Source organism: Ammodytes marinus (genome assembly GCF_949987685.1).
Source record: "Ammodytes marinus genome assembly, chromosome: 8".
Classification (NCBI taxonomy): domain Eukaryota; kingdom Metazoa; phylum Chordata; class Actinopteri; order Uranoscopiformes; family Ammodytidae; genus Ammodytes; species Ammodytes marinus.
The window spans coordinates 21,806,459-21,818,958 of NC_137212.1; the positions used below are offsets into that span (position 1 = coordinate 21,806,459).

Here is a 12,500-nt window from a genome sequence, read left to right on the forward strand (position 1 = left end):
CTCGTTTGCTGTTAAATGTAATTTATGATTATCAGAGGAAACATGAGGCTGTTTAAAGATATTTAAATGTTACTCGTAGCCGCTTTAACCTATGAAGTAGGCTATACAACTTCACAAGATGCTCCTCGTTCCTCATTTTAATGCAGGGGAAAATAGTGTGATTCTGATATATCTTCTCTAATATAACACAAAGCCTAAACTATATCTTTATTCTCATAATAGTATTCTGAAGATCACATGTTTTTCTCGTAATATTGTCGAAGTTTAACAATGTTTCCACCCTCAAGGGGGCCAAAACCAAAGGGTAACACCGACGTCAATTCACTGTTATATTCGGGTTAAGTGCCATGTGACGATTAGCCTATTTGACTGTGACCAGAAACTTCCTGGATTCTCCAGCGGTTGCCTGGTAACTGATGCAACACATGTTAGAGTTTTGGTGGTGGTATTTCATTGATTTTTTTGTTGGGCTGGCTTTTGCTTAAATGTCTAGTTGTGAACCCCTGTCACAGCCTTTGAAATGGTTTGCTTTGCTCTCCTATTCATCTTGCAACACGTCACTCGTCTTACAAACCACTGGAGGGATCCCCCTCCTCAGTTCAGGAGCCAGTGATTTAGACGAATGGAGTACGGGAAGTTAAATCTTCATTTATACATGCTGAGGTCTCTTCTGTTCTGTTCAGGTGCAGCTTATAAACGATGCCTACAACCTTGTGATTGATGCCATGCTGGGCCCAGAGGCAGACATTGCCAACATTAAGGAGCCCTACTCTGGTATTCTGGTTACACTGAAGCAAGTCAAGACCCCCATTGCCAGTGTGGACGTGCCCTCAGGTAAGTGTTCCTACAAACTGTAGATATCAGGCTGGAGGCTCAGAAATGCAACATGATAAACGGGCCTCCAGGCAGCTCCCCAGGAGACTTGGCTTTCGGGAAAGAGTTTTCCAAATCTGGAGACTTATGTGGAGGATAAATCTTATGATACAGTCAGCTCAGTGTGAGCTCATCGTACCTCAAATGCACTGCCTGCTGTTTGTGAGCACAGCAGGCAAGGAATTATCACAGTCCTCCCTCTGCTTACATTCTCTCTCTTTCTCTCTCTCTCTTTTCTCTCTCTATCAGGTTGGGACGTAGATGAACCGAGTCAGGATGATGGGATTAACCCCGACGTTCTTATCTCGCTTACAGCACCAAAGAAGTGTGCCATGAGTTTCTCTGGGAAGCATTTCTTGGCTGGACGTTTCCTGCCCTATGACATCCAGAAAAAATACGATCTTAACCTCCCGGAGTATCCTGGCACAGACAGTCTCATAGAATTGTAACACAAGGGCAACATGAAAGCCAGTACGGCCACTGATTCATTTTTCAAACAAAAAAACGTATGGTTAAATCTGTTCTCGTTTTGTATTTTAAAGGTTGTAAAGGGTGATTTAATGTCAACATCTCAGTTGTGTAGATCCGGCTACACATTAGCCAAATGTGCTTTTGAGCTACAGTAGAGAGCTCATATTTAGAAACTGTGGTTTGAGTCATGTCTTTTTAGGCAATGAGGAGTTTTTGTCAGTCTACTTGTAAAAGCTGTAGCATTACACTGATTTTCTTATTACTTTGCAACAGACAGAAATGTCTGTTTTCACAGCCAGAAAAATATGAGTTTTTTTCTATGACGGCAACTGCTGGAGTGTGTTTTCTTTTTCTTCTTTAAAAACATTTTGAATGTTCACGTTCTGATGCTCTTCTGTTTATCCTTTTTTAGGTTCTACAAAGTGTTCGGATGAGATGAGTCAGTTTGCTATACATATAGTGTTTTATGTTTTTGAAATTTTGTTTGTTTGTTCGGCTTGCACTTCTGCATTCCTATTATTTTAGTTACTTTAATAGCTGTTACAAAAGACCAAGACAGTCTTCGTTATTCAATAAAAAAACTTTCCTTTTAAAGGATGTTTCACTTTCTGGTGTTTTGTTTTCTTTTAAATAAAGCTGCATGTATCAGTTATTTGATATCCACAATGGCTAATATAACTTTACATTTTCTACACATATGGGGGAAAAGTGGTTGTGTGCAGTGACAAACCCACCTTTAATTCTAGAATGGCTGACCAACTCTGGTCCATGGAGCCTTTCAACCTATTTTGCAAAGCAATTCAGCTCACATTTACCGTGTGTCCAGGCGAAGCAGGCAGCTGTATTCAGTGAAAAGGGTCAGATAATTTCATTGTGCGCTATACCTGCTCAGCAAAGAACTAGCTGGTGGAGCATTTGGCACCAGATATTTTCCTCAGGAGTTGGTGGAGACCAAATGTGTGATGTAAATAATTACTCCACTGTCTAAGGAAGTGGGGTAAATATTGGATTTGCATTCACATACTGTACAAAAACATGACTGCTAAAATTGCCTGGTGTCCTCGGAATGTGAAAATAGCCAACTGCTTGCTAACACACTAGCGCTATAGCCAACTTCATATGGTGGCAACGTTAGGTTTTCATGTAGGCAGAGAATTGAAATTCAGATAGCTTTAAAGATACACAGATACACATGTGTTTAGCTGATATCAGGCCTAATACCGTACATATCAGGTTTCCGATCAATATAATTTTATTGTTTAATCTTTTTCAATTTTTAAAATCTGGAGTAAGATTCTCCCGGATAGTGTTGCTGTAGTGTCATTGGGTGTTTTGCTCAAGGACAGGGTATAGCGGCTTGCAAACACAGGCCTTGACCACCCCTCAGGTCCATAGCTATTTTACACACACATTACACACACACACTTAACATTGTGCTTCCAGGATGAGCACATGCTGTTACTTCTGTTTATTGCTTACCAATTGGATTTGATTAGGTAATGAAAGCCCTAAACAAGTGTGATCAGTGTATAATCAGCTGTGAAGGAAGGTTCTCCCAATATTGAGCTTAGGGCTGCATGGCTTTAATGAGAATGAGTTAGTCAGACTGCTCAACTGTTTACGGATGAGGTCATGTTTATTTATATGAGGCACGGGAGCTTCTTCTGAATACAAATGCACTAATAATGCTGCCCAGTGTGTGTGTGTGTGTGTGTGTGTGTGTGTGTGTGTGTGTGTGTGCACATGTGTGAGTGGGTGTAGAAAAGTCAGTGAAAAGGAATGTCGATCCGTTTCTTCGCTCGGTGGTATTAAATCTGTCAGAGGCGAACTGAAGAGGGTAGAAATGTGTGCTCAGCGGCCCTGTCTTTCATGCCTGTCCAATCCCTGTCCGGAAACAAGGCCTTGTCACCACTCTATGGTGCGTGCTATTCATGTGTGAGTGTTTGAGTAATGATCTCTGGAGATGTCGGTGGTGGCCCGGAGAATTGAACAATCATAACTGACAGTGGCACTTGTTGTAATACGAGAGAAGGTTTTACATGGAGAAGAAATGTGGTCTAAAGATTTAGTGGAGACAGGACAAGAGCAGCAGAGAGGCAGAAAGAATAAATGCAATGCAAAGCACACAAAGACTACAATCTGAATCATTTAGGGCCCTTTTCTCAATGTAATTCAAAGAGTTACAACCCCTATTTATTGTAATTTATTTTGATTTAAAAAGGATTGTATTCAATATAGAGGTGGGCATAGATTAATTTTTTTAATCTAGATTAATCTAGATTAATTTTGGAATTAATCTAGATTAATCTAGATTAAAATGGCTCATTTGAATTCATTCATAATATGTGTGTGCTCCCTAAATAATGACTCAAAGTAAGTCTTTGAGAACGTGTTTCTCAAGCCAGGTGGCTTTCATTTCGTCATCAGAACGAGTGTCTAATTATTGCGAACAAATAATATTCTAACAATTTAATCAGATATAAGGCTAAAAATCACAACATTGCACTGTTTTTTGTGCTTAAAAAAAACGAAAAAACTAATTTGTTGGCTAGGCTATAGGCTATAACAGAAAATAAAGCCATTACTTTTGTGCTTCAAGTGAAACATTAAATATAATTTTTACATAAATAATAAAGTCCTTATAAACTTTTCAAGAAGCTGGACTAGAGTGAATATTGGACAGGCTTTATAGGTCCATGGCTTTTACCTGTGGGACAGCGCTTCACCTAACAGCTGGCTGCAACACCAACCTACAGTCTATTGTGCGACGGAGAGCTAGTTATCATTAGCATCAGCGTTAGCCGACATCACGGCAACAGCTGAATAATGTAACACATTACACAAGTTACACTACATGAAAACAACGGGCTGTAGACGCTAGAGTTATAATTTCGTGTAGGAAACATTGTTGAGACTGGAATTTCGTACAACAGCGGCCGTTCCATAATACAGCACTCCCTTTAGCAATGGCTGAATATAAGACCTCCCTCTGCTGTGTATCTGCGGGAGCGAGTGGCATTAATAACTTAAAAACAGTAAACGTTTAACATGATTACGGGCGTTTAGATGCTTTAATCATATGCCGAATTTATAAACAGACCATATTATTAACAATAAATTAAGTTATGTACATGTCAGAGTTACGTACATGGATACATTCATAAGTAAACATTGAATAGACAGATTTGTGAAGGGGGTTTGGCGCTGAGTGTTACATTAGCGATCCTGCAGCCAGGTGGTGTGTGTCGTGGGCAAGTGATGGAGAGAGAGAGAGCGGCGGGTGTGTGAGAGAAGCTTCGCTCCTGCAATAAAGGCTCCTCAAGTGTCAACAACGGCCCCCGGCTATTATTACCCGACCAGAGAACACACGGAAGGGGGTTCACCCTGACGGCGAACAGCCATCGGCCCTGGAGGGAACCATCTCCCCTGAGCCGAACAGGAGGTGGAATAAGAGATTAACGGCGATATTTTTTTATCGCCGATAAGAGTTTTGCGTTAACGCAGCACGTTAACGCCGATAACGGCCCACCACTAATTCAATAATATATTTGCTATTTTTAAACTATTAAAAATGTACTACTATTTTTTTTGTACTGTCAGAAGTGCATGTTAACAGCTCTCATCCTGCTGCTAGATGGCTACAGAAACACACAACTAGAATGATAGATACTGAATGACACAAAACACAAACATTTACACAAAAGAAAGATAGAGGGAAACCTCAATTAATGGGTGGTAACACAATTAACATGTTTGACCCCACTCTAAAAACTGTTTAAATTCCCCTTTTAAAATGATCCTTTTCAAACTCAATGTTGAGCTCAGTGGGAACATTCTTCATATTGATCCCTTGACGTCTGCCTAGAGTTAGTTTTACAAAAGTGACTAAAATTGCTGCACTGCAATGTGTTGATGATTTGTGGATAACTTTTTATTATTAGCAAATGTATCAACATGTTCAAAATGTATGTTGCTTTTGGTTTGTTTAGTAGTTATAAAACCATTGAAAACATTTCAGAAAACTACTTTAAAGGTGAAATCAGCAATTCTGGAGGATACTTGTTGTCAACATTTTTTTTTGTCAAAATCAGTGAACTTGTACGTAATGTGTTTGCACTGACAACAAATCTGGTATTATTAAGCAGCCTATAGGCTCTTCAAATTGGCATGTTGATAGCTACGGTGGGCCCCTTTGTTTGTTTACTTACCAGTTTCCAAAATCGCATACTCCACCTAGAAGTATTGTTCTGCAGTAAATATCGCCTGTCAGTCACATACTATTATAAGATATGATCTGAAGCAATAATGTATAAACAGTATTTTATTGTTAGGTCAAGGTGGAGCTAGAGTTTTAATTACTTTAAACATAGTCACTACACCTGTTTTTGTTCTATAATAAATCTGAGAGGTCATGAGATGAAAAAAGAAGGGTTCTGTTACATAAATAATGATATCTTTATTTTAGACTTTTCTCCAAATTGGGACAAGGAGCCCCAACTAGACCTATTTTATTTTTAGAAACACTCAGCTAAGAACTTCAACAGGACTTTTAGACCGCATGTAAGTAGCATACCTTTATCCGATCTACTTCGCACACAAATCGGACAAGAGAAGTCGGATAAGAACACCTAGATAACTCGTTCATAGTCGGCATTCTCTCTGCATGTATACAGGGATCGGACATCGCATATCGGAGTTTGCTTCTGCGCCTGCTCGAGAATCCCTGCAGAGGATTTCACAAGGAAGTGGAAGGAGACAACGTAAAAAAAACAGTAGGGTTATTGCATAGATAGTATATAAAAATTTAAATTAAAATAAATATTTATACATATATAATAATTTATATATATATGTAAATTATTGCCGGAAGGTAACCGGACGTGGCTCTTAACCACTTGTTGAAAGGGCTACAGCGCCACCTAGCATAGTGGAGACAGCCATGCATCGGACATTTATCCGATTACTGAAGGGCCATGTGTACTCAGACAAGTAACACGGTCCGTTCGAGTGTCTAGTTCGGTATATGTCTTAATCCAATCTAGTTGTGCCATGGAAATCACTGAGTGATTCAATCATCAAAAAAGCGCTGATCATAAATCAACTGTAACAGCAAACAAGATCATCAGCGTAAATCACACCTTAATAAAGTTTACCTTTGCTCGGGTTACGATATCCCAGGAAGTTAGACAAAATGATTCACAGCAGGCAGACCTGAATATCCTGTATTTCTTGAACAGTACTTCATATAATCATTATATTACCATTATATTACTTAAACCCCTTTCCCATACAAACTCCGAAAAATATTAGTTGAATCTGACCCTGGAGGTTGGTCCGTGTGGGGCGCAAACCTATATGCAATAAATACTCTGGGTAATTTGGAGAGAGGCGGCGCCTGGTCTTGTGTGACGATCTCCGCATGGTCCAGAACCACTAGAAGCTCATTGATCTTTTCATACCTCCAGCTTGCAGACATATTCACCTTTGTTGTTTAATGACCCTCCTCCTTCAGCCCGGACATTTGTATTTTTCCGGTCGCGCAATATCGATATGCAAAACCCCGGGTGACACAGAACATTTGTGTTTACACTTACAGCTCACTCAGGTAAACTCCGAAAGAATTCTGAGTCATAGTGCATGTGTGTAAGGGGCTAGTCACATAAATACATTACCTAATTGCGGTGCATCATGTGGTCTCTCTTTCACTCGCTTCCTAAATAAATACAGGCACCGGTACACGCTTGGGTGCAGGTGTCATAAAAACACTACCGCTTTTGTCCAAAGGTGCCACTAGAATCAACGAAGTTCCCCGTAGCCACTTTAAGTAGGCTAAATGTATTAAGTAACTTTCTACCACTTAAGTGTGAAAACTACTGCACCATCAAGCCCCAACCACAGCGAGTTCTACCAGCATCCAATGCGGAAGTGACAAAAAATTCAGTTCACCAAGTGACCACTAAGAGGTGGTACCAAAACAAAGCAGTTTCTCATTTGGCCACCTCACATGTAGCTCTACTCGACTCAACTCGACTCAGCTCAACTCGGTTTTTGTAGCAGCACGGGTCGTTTTCCACTGCAAATAGTACTTCCTGAACGTGGGCGGGGTCGCCATACAAAGGGGCAGAAAGCCGACTCCAGAGCCAAGTAGAAAAGCAGAAATTGCAAGCAGTTGTTGTACTATTAACTGAACCAACCTGTTTGCTAAAAGAAGTAGAAGAATATTGCGACGGGCTTCTAAAAGGGAGGATTGGTTTTGCAATATGTGTCTCTGCCACTCAGTCAGCTGTAGGGATGCGTCACGTACATCCCTATGCACGTAAACAAGGGCATCATAAAGTCGACTGTTTTGTGCGTGTTTCAAATGCAAGCCGTGTCTCAGCCTGAATAATCTATTTAAGTAATCAGTGCAGTCCGAGGCTTACAAGTAATGTAATCGGTCGCTATCATTTCTGTCCCAGCTGGCTACTAGGATAGCTGCTAGCTGCCCTACATGTCTCCTCTCGTGTCGTGTACAGTATGTTGAAAGTAACATCCCTAACAACACAACTGGCTGAGCTTAGCAAATATATGGACATTTTCTTATGTTTTTTCGGATCTGTGATGCAAATCAAATGAAAGAGAGCCAGAGAAGGCTGCATGCGGCGAGACAAAATACACTCAAAAAGTCCCCGAGAGTTTGGGAGTATATACATGGACCTATAACAGCATGAAGCCGGTAGTCTCTGGCCAATCAGTGGCCGGCAGTCTGCTGACGCCACCTTTTAGTATCGGCTCAGCAGTGGAAAAGCGCCAATTGACTCCCATGTTAAATAGGCCATTTTCACAGCATTTTTAAACCTATTTACGGCCTGGTCCAAAAAAACATTCTAGTCTGTATGTTTAGGTCATATCTCCATGACAACACTGAGGGGGGTGAATTTTTTGGGATAACACTAGTTTTTAAACTTTTGGAGGTTCAAATGTACAAATAATTAGGGGCGCATCCTCTTGAGTGACAGCTAGCCGCCCACTGGCCCTCACTTTGCCATGGAGGTAAACGTCAGCTAGATGGGCGTATCTTCCTCCCCACGATGTCATATAAATCCCCTTTTTTGGTAAGAAGAAATGAGGCGGAGTTAAAATCTGATAAGATGGCTACGCGCATAGGCCAGGATGATTGGATGTAGTTGGAATAACTGAGGTCAGCCCAGATGCTACATCCATTTGATATACTATCTATGTGCACCACGCATTGCCGTCCGCTTACCCGTGGTCATGTCGCATTAACTTTCAAAGTAAATTATTTTAAAGGTTGTGTTGTAACCCCTTTATAATGTTCGAGCAAGAGGGTTTTATAGAAGAGTTGACACTACTCAATGTTTTTAATTTTCATGGAATTTTTAACAGGGGCGTCATTGTTAATTTGCAACGATTCACAAGCTGCAAATGAGCCAGAGTACATTGCACCTCATAAGCACGTCTCGTGTTTGCGTTCTGAGGAGTTTTTCCTTAATGGCATGCCATATGACGCCACTTCCACTCTTTGGCAGACGGTCGCCCTGCAATCAGCGACTGTTAAAAAAGTTACAAAACTGAACCAGAAGTCGAACCAGAGGCAGAGCAGCATCTGGCACTGTCCCGTGTCTGGTGGAGAGGCAGATAAAAAAAAGAGTGAGACAGATGGGGGGGCCAATGAAGGACATGACATTTTACAGAGGACGATTAGAACTGTCTTCCCTCATTTAACACAGAATAAACAGTTAACAAAGCCGTGTGGTTTCATCCTGAATGACAAGAAACTCAGAATTGATGTTTTAAACCAGTTTCCTATATTTAGAATGTTAAAAAGCCACAGCAAATACAATAGAATATAAAGTTAAAAAACGAAATAAATCAGGCATCACAAAAATGTTACTGTATTTGCACACACACACCTGCTCTGATGAAAAAGACAAACAATTCTGAAGATGGAAAACAACTTTTTATTTTAAGTAACAGCCCCCCCCCCCACACACACACTCTCTGCCTTCCTCTCTCTTTCTTTCTATTTGAGTGTCTTTCTCTCTCAACCCCAGCCATACCCCTCACCTTTTCTTTTTTTGGAAGATGATATGGGGGACCCAGATGTTTCATTTCAGTGGCCAATGGCGAGCAGAGAGGGGCTGGATTGGTGTGTACTCCCAATGCCCCTTCTTTTAAAAACGCCTGAGCTCCTGTCTCCAAGTCAGCAACACAACTCACATGAGAAAGAGCAGCGGCTCTTCTCTGCTGGAGCAGCAGCATCACTCACACCTGACAGTTGCAGGCCTATCTGCAAGCTGAGCGAACAACTTTTTTTTTTACTTTCTTAGACTAATGACAATTCCGTAGAGGAGAAAAAAAGAAAAACATCTGTAATTGAAGGTGTGATACCATGTTGGACTTAAATAAGGTGGCATTCCTGCTGTCTTTCCTGGCTTCAGTGGGTCTGGGCCAAGGTAAGTGGAGACTGAGAATTCAACTGTTATTATTTATTATTTGTTTATTATTATAATTATTTTTTTCTTTACAAAAAATGAAGGCCAGAACAACACAGGGACAGAAGCTTACTGTAAACGCAGAGTTACCAGGCAGTGATAAGAGTGTGTGTATGGCGGTGTGTGTGTGTGTGTGTGTGTTATGTTTTAAACCACCCCAGTAGCTCTTAATCATTAATGTTAAGTCACCAGCATGTTCCACCACCAGGCTTATCAACCACATGTGGTGACAATAGAGGAGGTCATATACAACTATATAACTCTTCATTATGTGTCCCCGTTTTCGAGTTTAACCAGATAACACAGCTATTTGTTTATGACAGTAAAAATGCTTTTGGTGACAACAAGGTTTCTGGTGGCACACACCTTGTATTCATTATGACCAACAGCAGTAAAGAATAGCTGCCAGTGCCACTTTTGGCAGGCAGAAGGCCTGCTTTTCGAGAAAAATAGTGCTTCACTATAATTTTTATGATCCTCACAAAGGGCCAATTCATACTTTCTTTTCTAGCACTAGTTTCTCAATTCAATGCCCTGTTTCTACTGTTGTGAAATGTCAGCCTGGTAGGCACCCATCTTTCCCCATCAAAGTTTCACTCTCTTATCCTTTGAAATCTCGCTATACTCTTCCTGAATGACACTGGCAGTAGCAGCCTTTTTTTTATCCCCTTAAGCTGTCACTCTGTCTGCCTTACAGCTGCTTCCTATTTACTCTTCTTTTTAAAAAGAAAGGGAGTTGGCAGTTAATAAAAGCAAACAGTGTGAAAATACACCTTAATAGTCTCCATATCTTGCTGGACTTGGAGAGCCCTTAGAGAGTCGTAAATGTCTCGCCCAGGCTTTGTGCCATTTACTGATGAGTATATCAAGAAAGGCGTGGTGAGGAAAGGAGTCAAACGTACGGATGGGGATTAGCATTCGCTCTCACTCTCACTCCAACAGAACACTGTGTTGCAGCTGCGAATGCATGTCAACCCTTAAAATGGATTGTTAAATTTTTACATTCGGTGCCACGCTCCTTTAGCGCTGCATCCATCCGTCCATCTCGCACTATAACGTGGTGTGCGTTTTGTCCTCATTTCACCTCAATCGCAGTGCAAGCAGGCCCTTAAAATATAACCAAGTAACACAGCCCCCACCCTGACTCGGTTTGCACAGGTGTTATGACTTCAATTTGCCCCATTTGCCCTTCAAAGTTGGGCAGAATGTCACTCTTTCCTTTTTGATGGTTGTCTCAGTCACCCTTGCTGCTTTCGGTCCACCACTTAAGTACTGACTTCATAGTCTCTGTCCACTTGTTTTCATGAGTTAACCTTTTTATTCTTAATGCGTCTACCTCGGAAATTACTGTACCCTCCCCACCTTTCTTCTCTCACTCCATCACATTCCCTCCTCTGCCTTTCTCCACCTATTTCTCTCTCTTCTACACTACTCCATCAAACGCACTCTCCTCGCCTTGTCCTCTGTCACTCTCTCCACAAACCTTAGCTCACCGATTAATGAGCTGTTTTTGCTATTCGAAGGTGGCAGCTGTTCTTGAATGCCCACTGTAACTCAGAGGGGGGAACACTGAGGCATTACCACCTCTTAGAATAAGCCTTGTGTTCAGCTCCAAGGTTTTAAAAAAAAAAGTTACTGCAATCGTACCAGACGACTTTGTGTCCTCTATTGTTGCATAATCACCAGGCAAAGCTAGTGAGTATGTGTGAGCAGCTGGAGGAGAGTTGAGTCAGACATAGGGGTAATAGTTCTCCAGATGCTGACCACTGTCTTCTCCAAAAACATAGAGCTGTCTGGCCAGCTGACTTGACAAATGACTTAGACAGGAATTACCATGTGGATCAAAAGAAAAGGTGCAAATTTCCATTAGTGACCATCTCCAGGCTGATGTCACATATTTCTTTTCTTCAATGATGTTATGTGTACATGCACATGCACCAGCTGCTTCAAACTGAGCTTTTTCCAGCGTCCGTCTCTGTACCTATATGCACAGGTGCAGAGGTTCATGCAAGGACTTCCAGATATTTTGAATGCAGAAATTCAGTAATAATAGTATGCGGGAAAACAATACCCGAGATCACAAAGCCTTTGTACATCCTTAAATCATGTGGTTGATTCGCATCATTAGTTAATGTCAGGGATAAAATTGCGGATTCTAATGAGCCACAGATGTTTTAGGAATCGGGGACCTGGACCTTTGAGAATAAGGAACATCGGGGTAATGAGAGAGATAGATGCAGAGAAGGAAAGCAGACTCCTCTGCAACCACAAACACCTCGCCCAAGAAGCTAGCCAAACGTATAAACAGCTTCCATATGACATGGCAAAGAGATCATCACACACACAGGCCCACACAGGCCCACACACACACACACACACACACACCACTGAATTCATGTGTGTAATACAGATGTTTCAGCTAATTTCAAACAGGACTTGACTTCATCGACACTGTACAACTCGATTCTCTTAGCGAGCCTAACTTTGTCCCAATAGGTTATATAACGTGGCGAGGTGTTTTCATGCCTCCTCCGATCTGGAATATTATAAACAGGTTCCAGACATTCTATTTAAGTCCTGTCTCCCTGCCATCATACATCTGGCACAACCATGGCCTCTCTAATCTGACTGAGACCATTTTGGGTGAAACTTCATAAAGTC

General features: G+C 41.3%; 2 protein-coding genes across 3 annotated transcripts in view; both read left to right on the plus strand.

The window, feature by feature from the left end:
• Positions 1–1,402, plus strand: part of yjefn3 (YjeF N-terminal domain containing 3) — a 48,523-nt gene extending 47,121 nt beyond the window's left edge. The window contains exons 5-6 of the mRNA XM_080031991.1: positions 684–834; positions 1,123–1,402. Of these exons, the coding sequence (XP_079888117.1) occupies positions 684–834; positions 1,123–1,322 (351 nt within the window). The 3' untranslated portion in view covers positions 1,323–1,402. The remainder of the gene's footprint in view (positions 1–683; positions 835–1,122) is intronic.
• Positions 1,403–9,582: 8,180 nt separating this feature from the next.
• Positions 9,583–12,500, plus strand: part of cilp2 (cartilage intermediate layer protein 2) — a 19,707-nt gene continuing 16,789 nt past the window's right edge. For both annotated transcript variants that reach the window (XM_080032607.1, XM_080032608.1), the window contains exon 1: positions 9,583–9,800. In XM_080032607.1, coding sequence (XP_079888733.1) covers positions 9,737–9,800 — 64 coding nt within the window. In that variant the 5' untranslated portion in view covers positions 9,583–9,736. The remainder of the gene's footprint in view (positions 9,801–12,500) is intronic.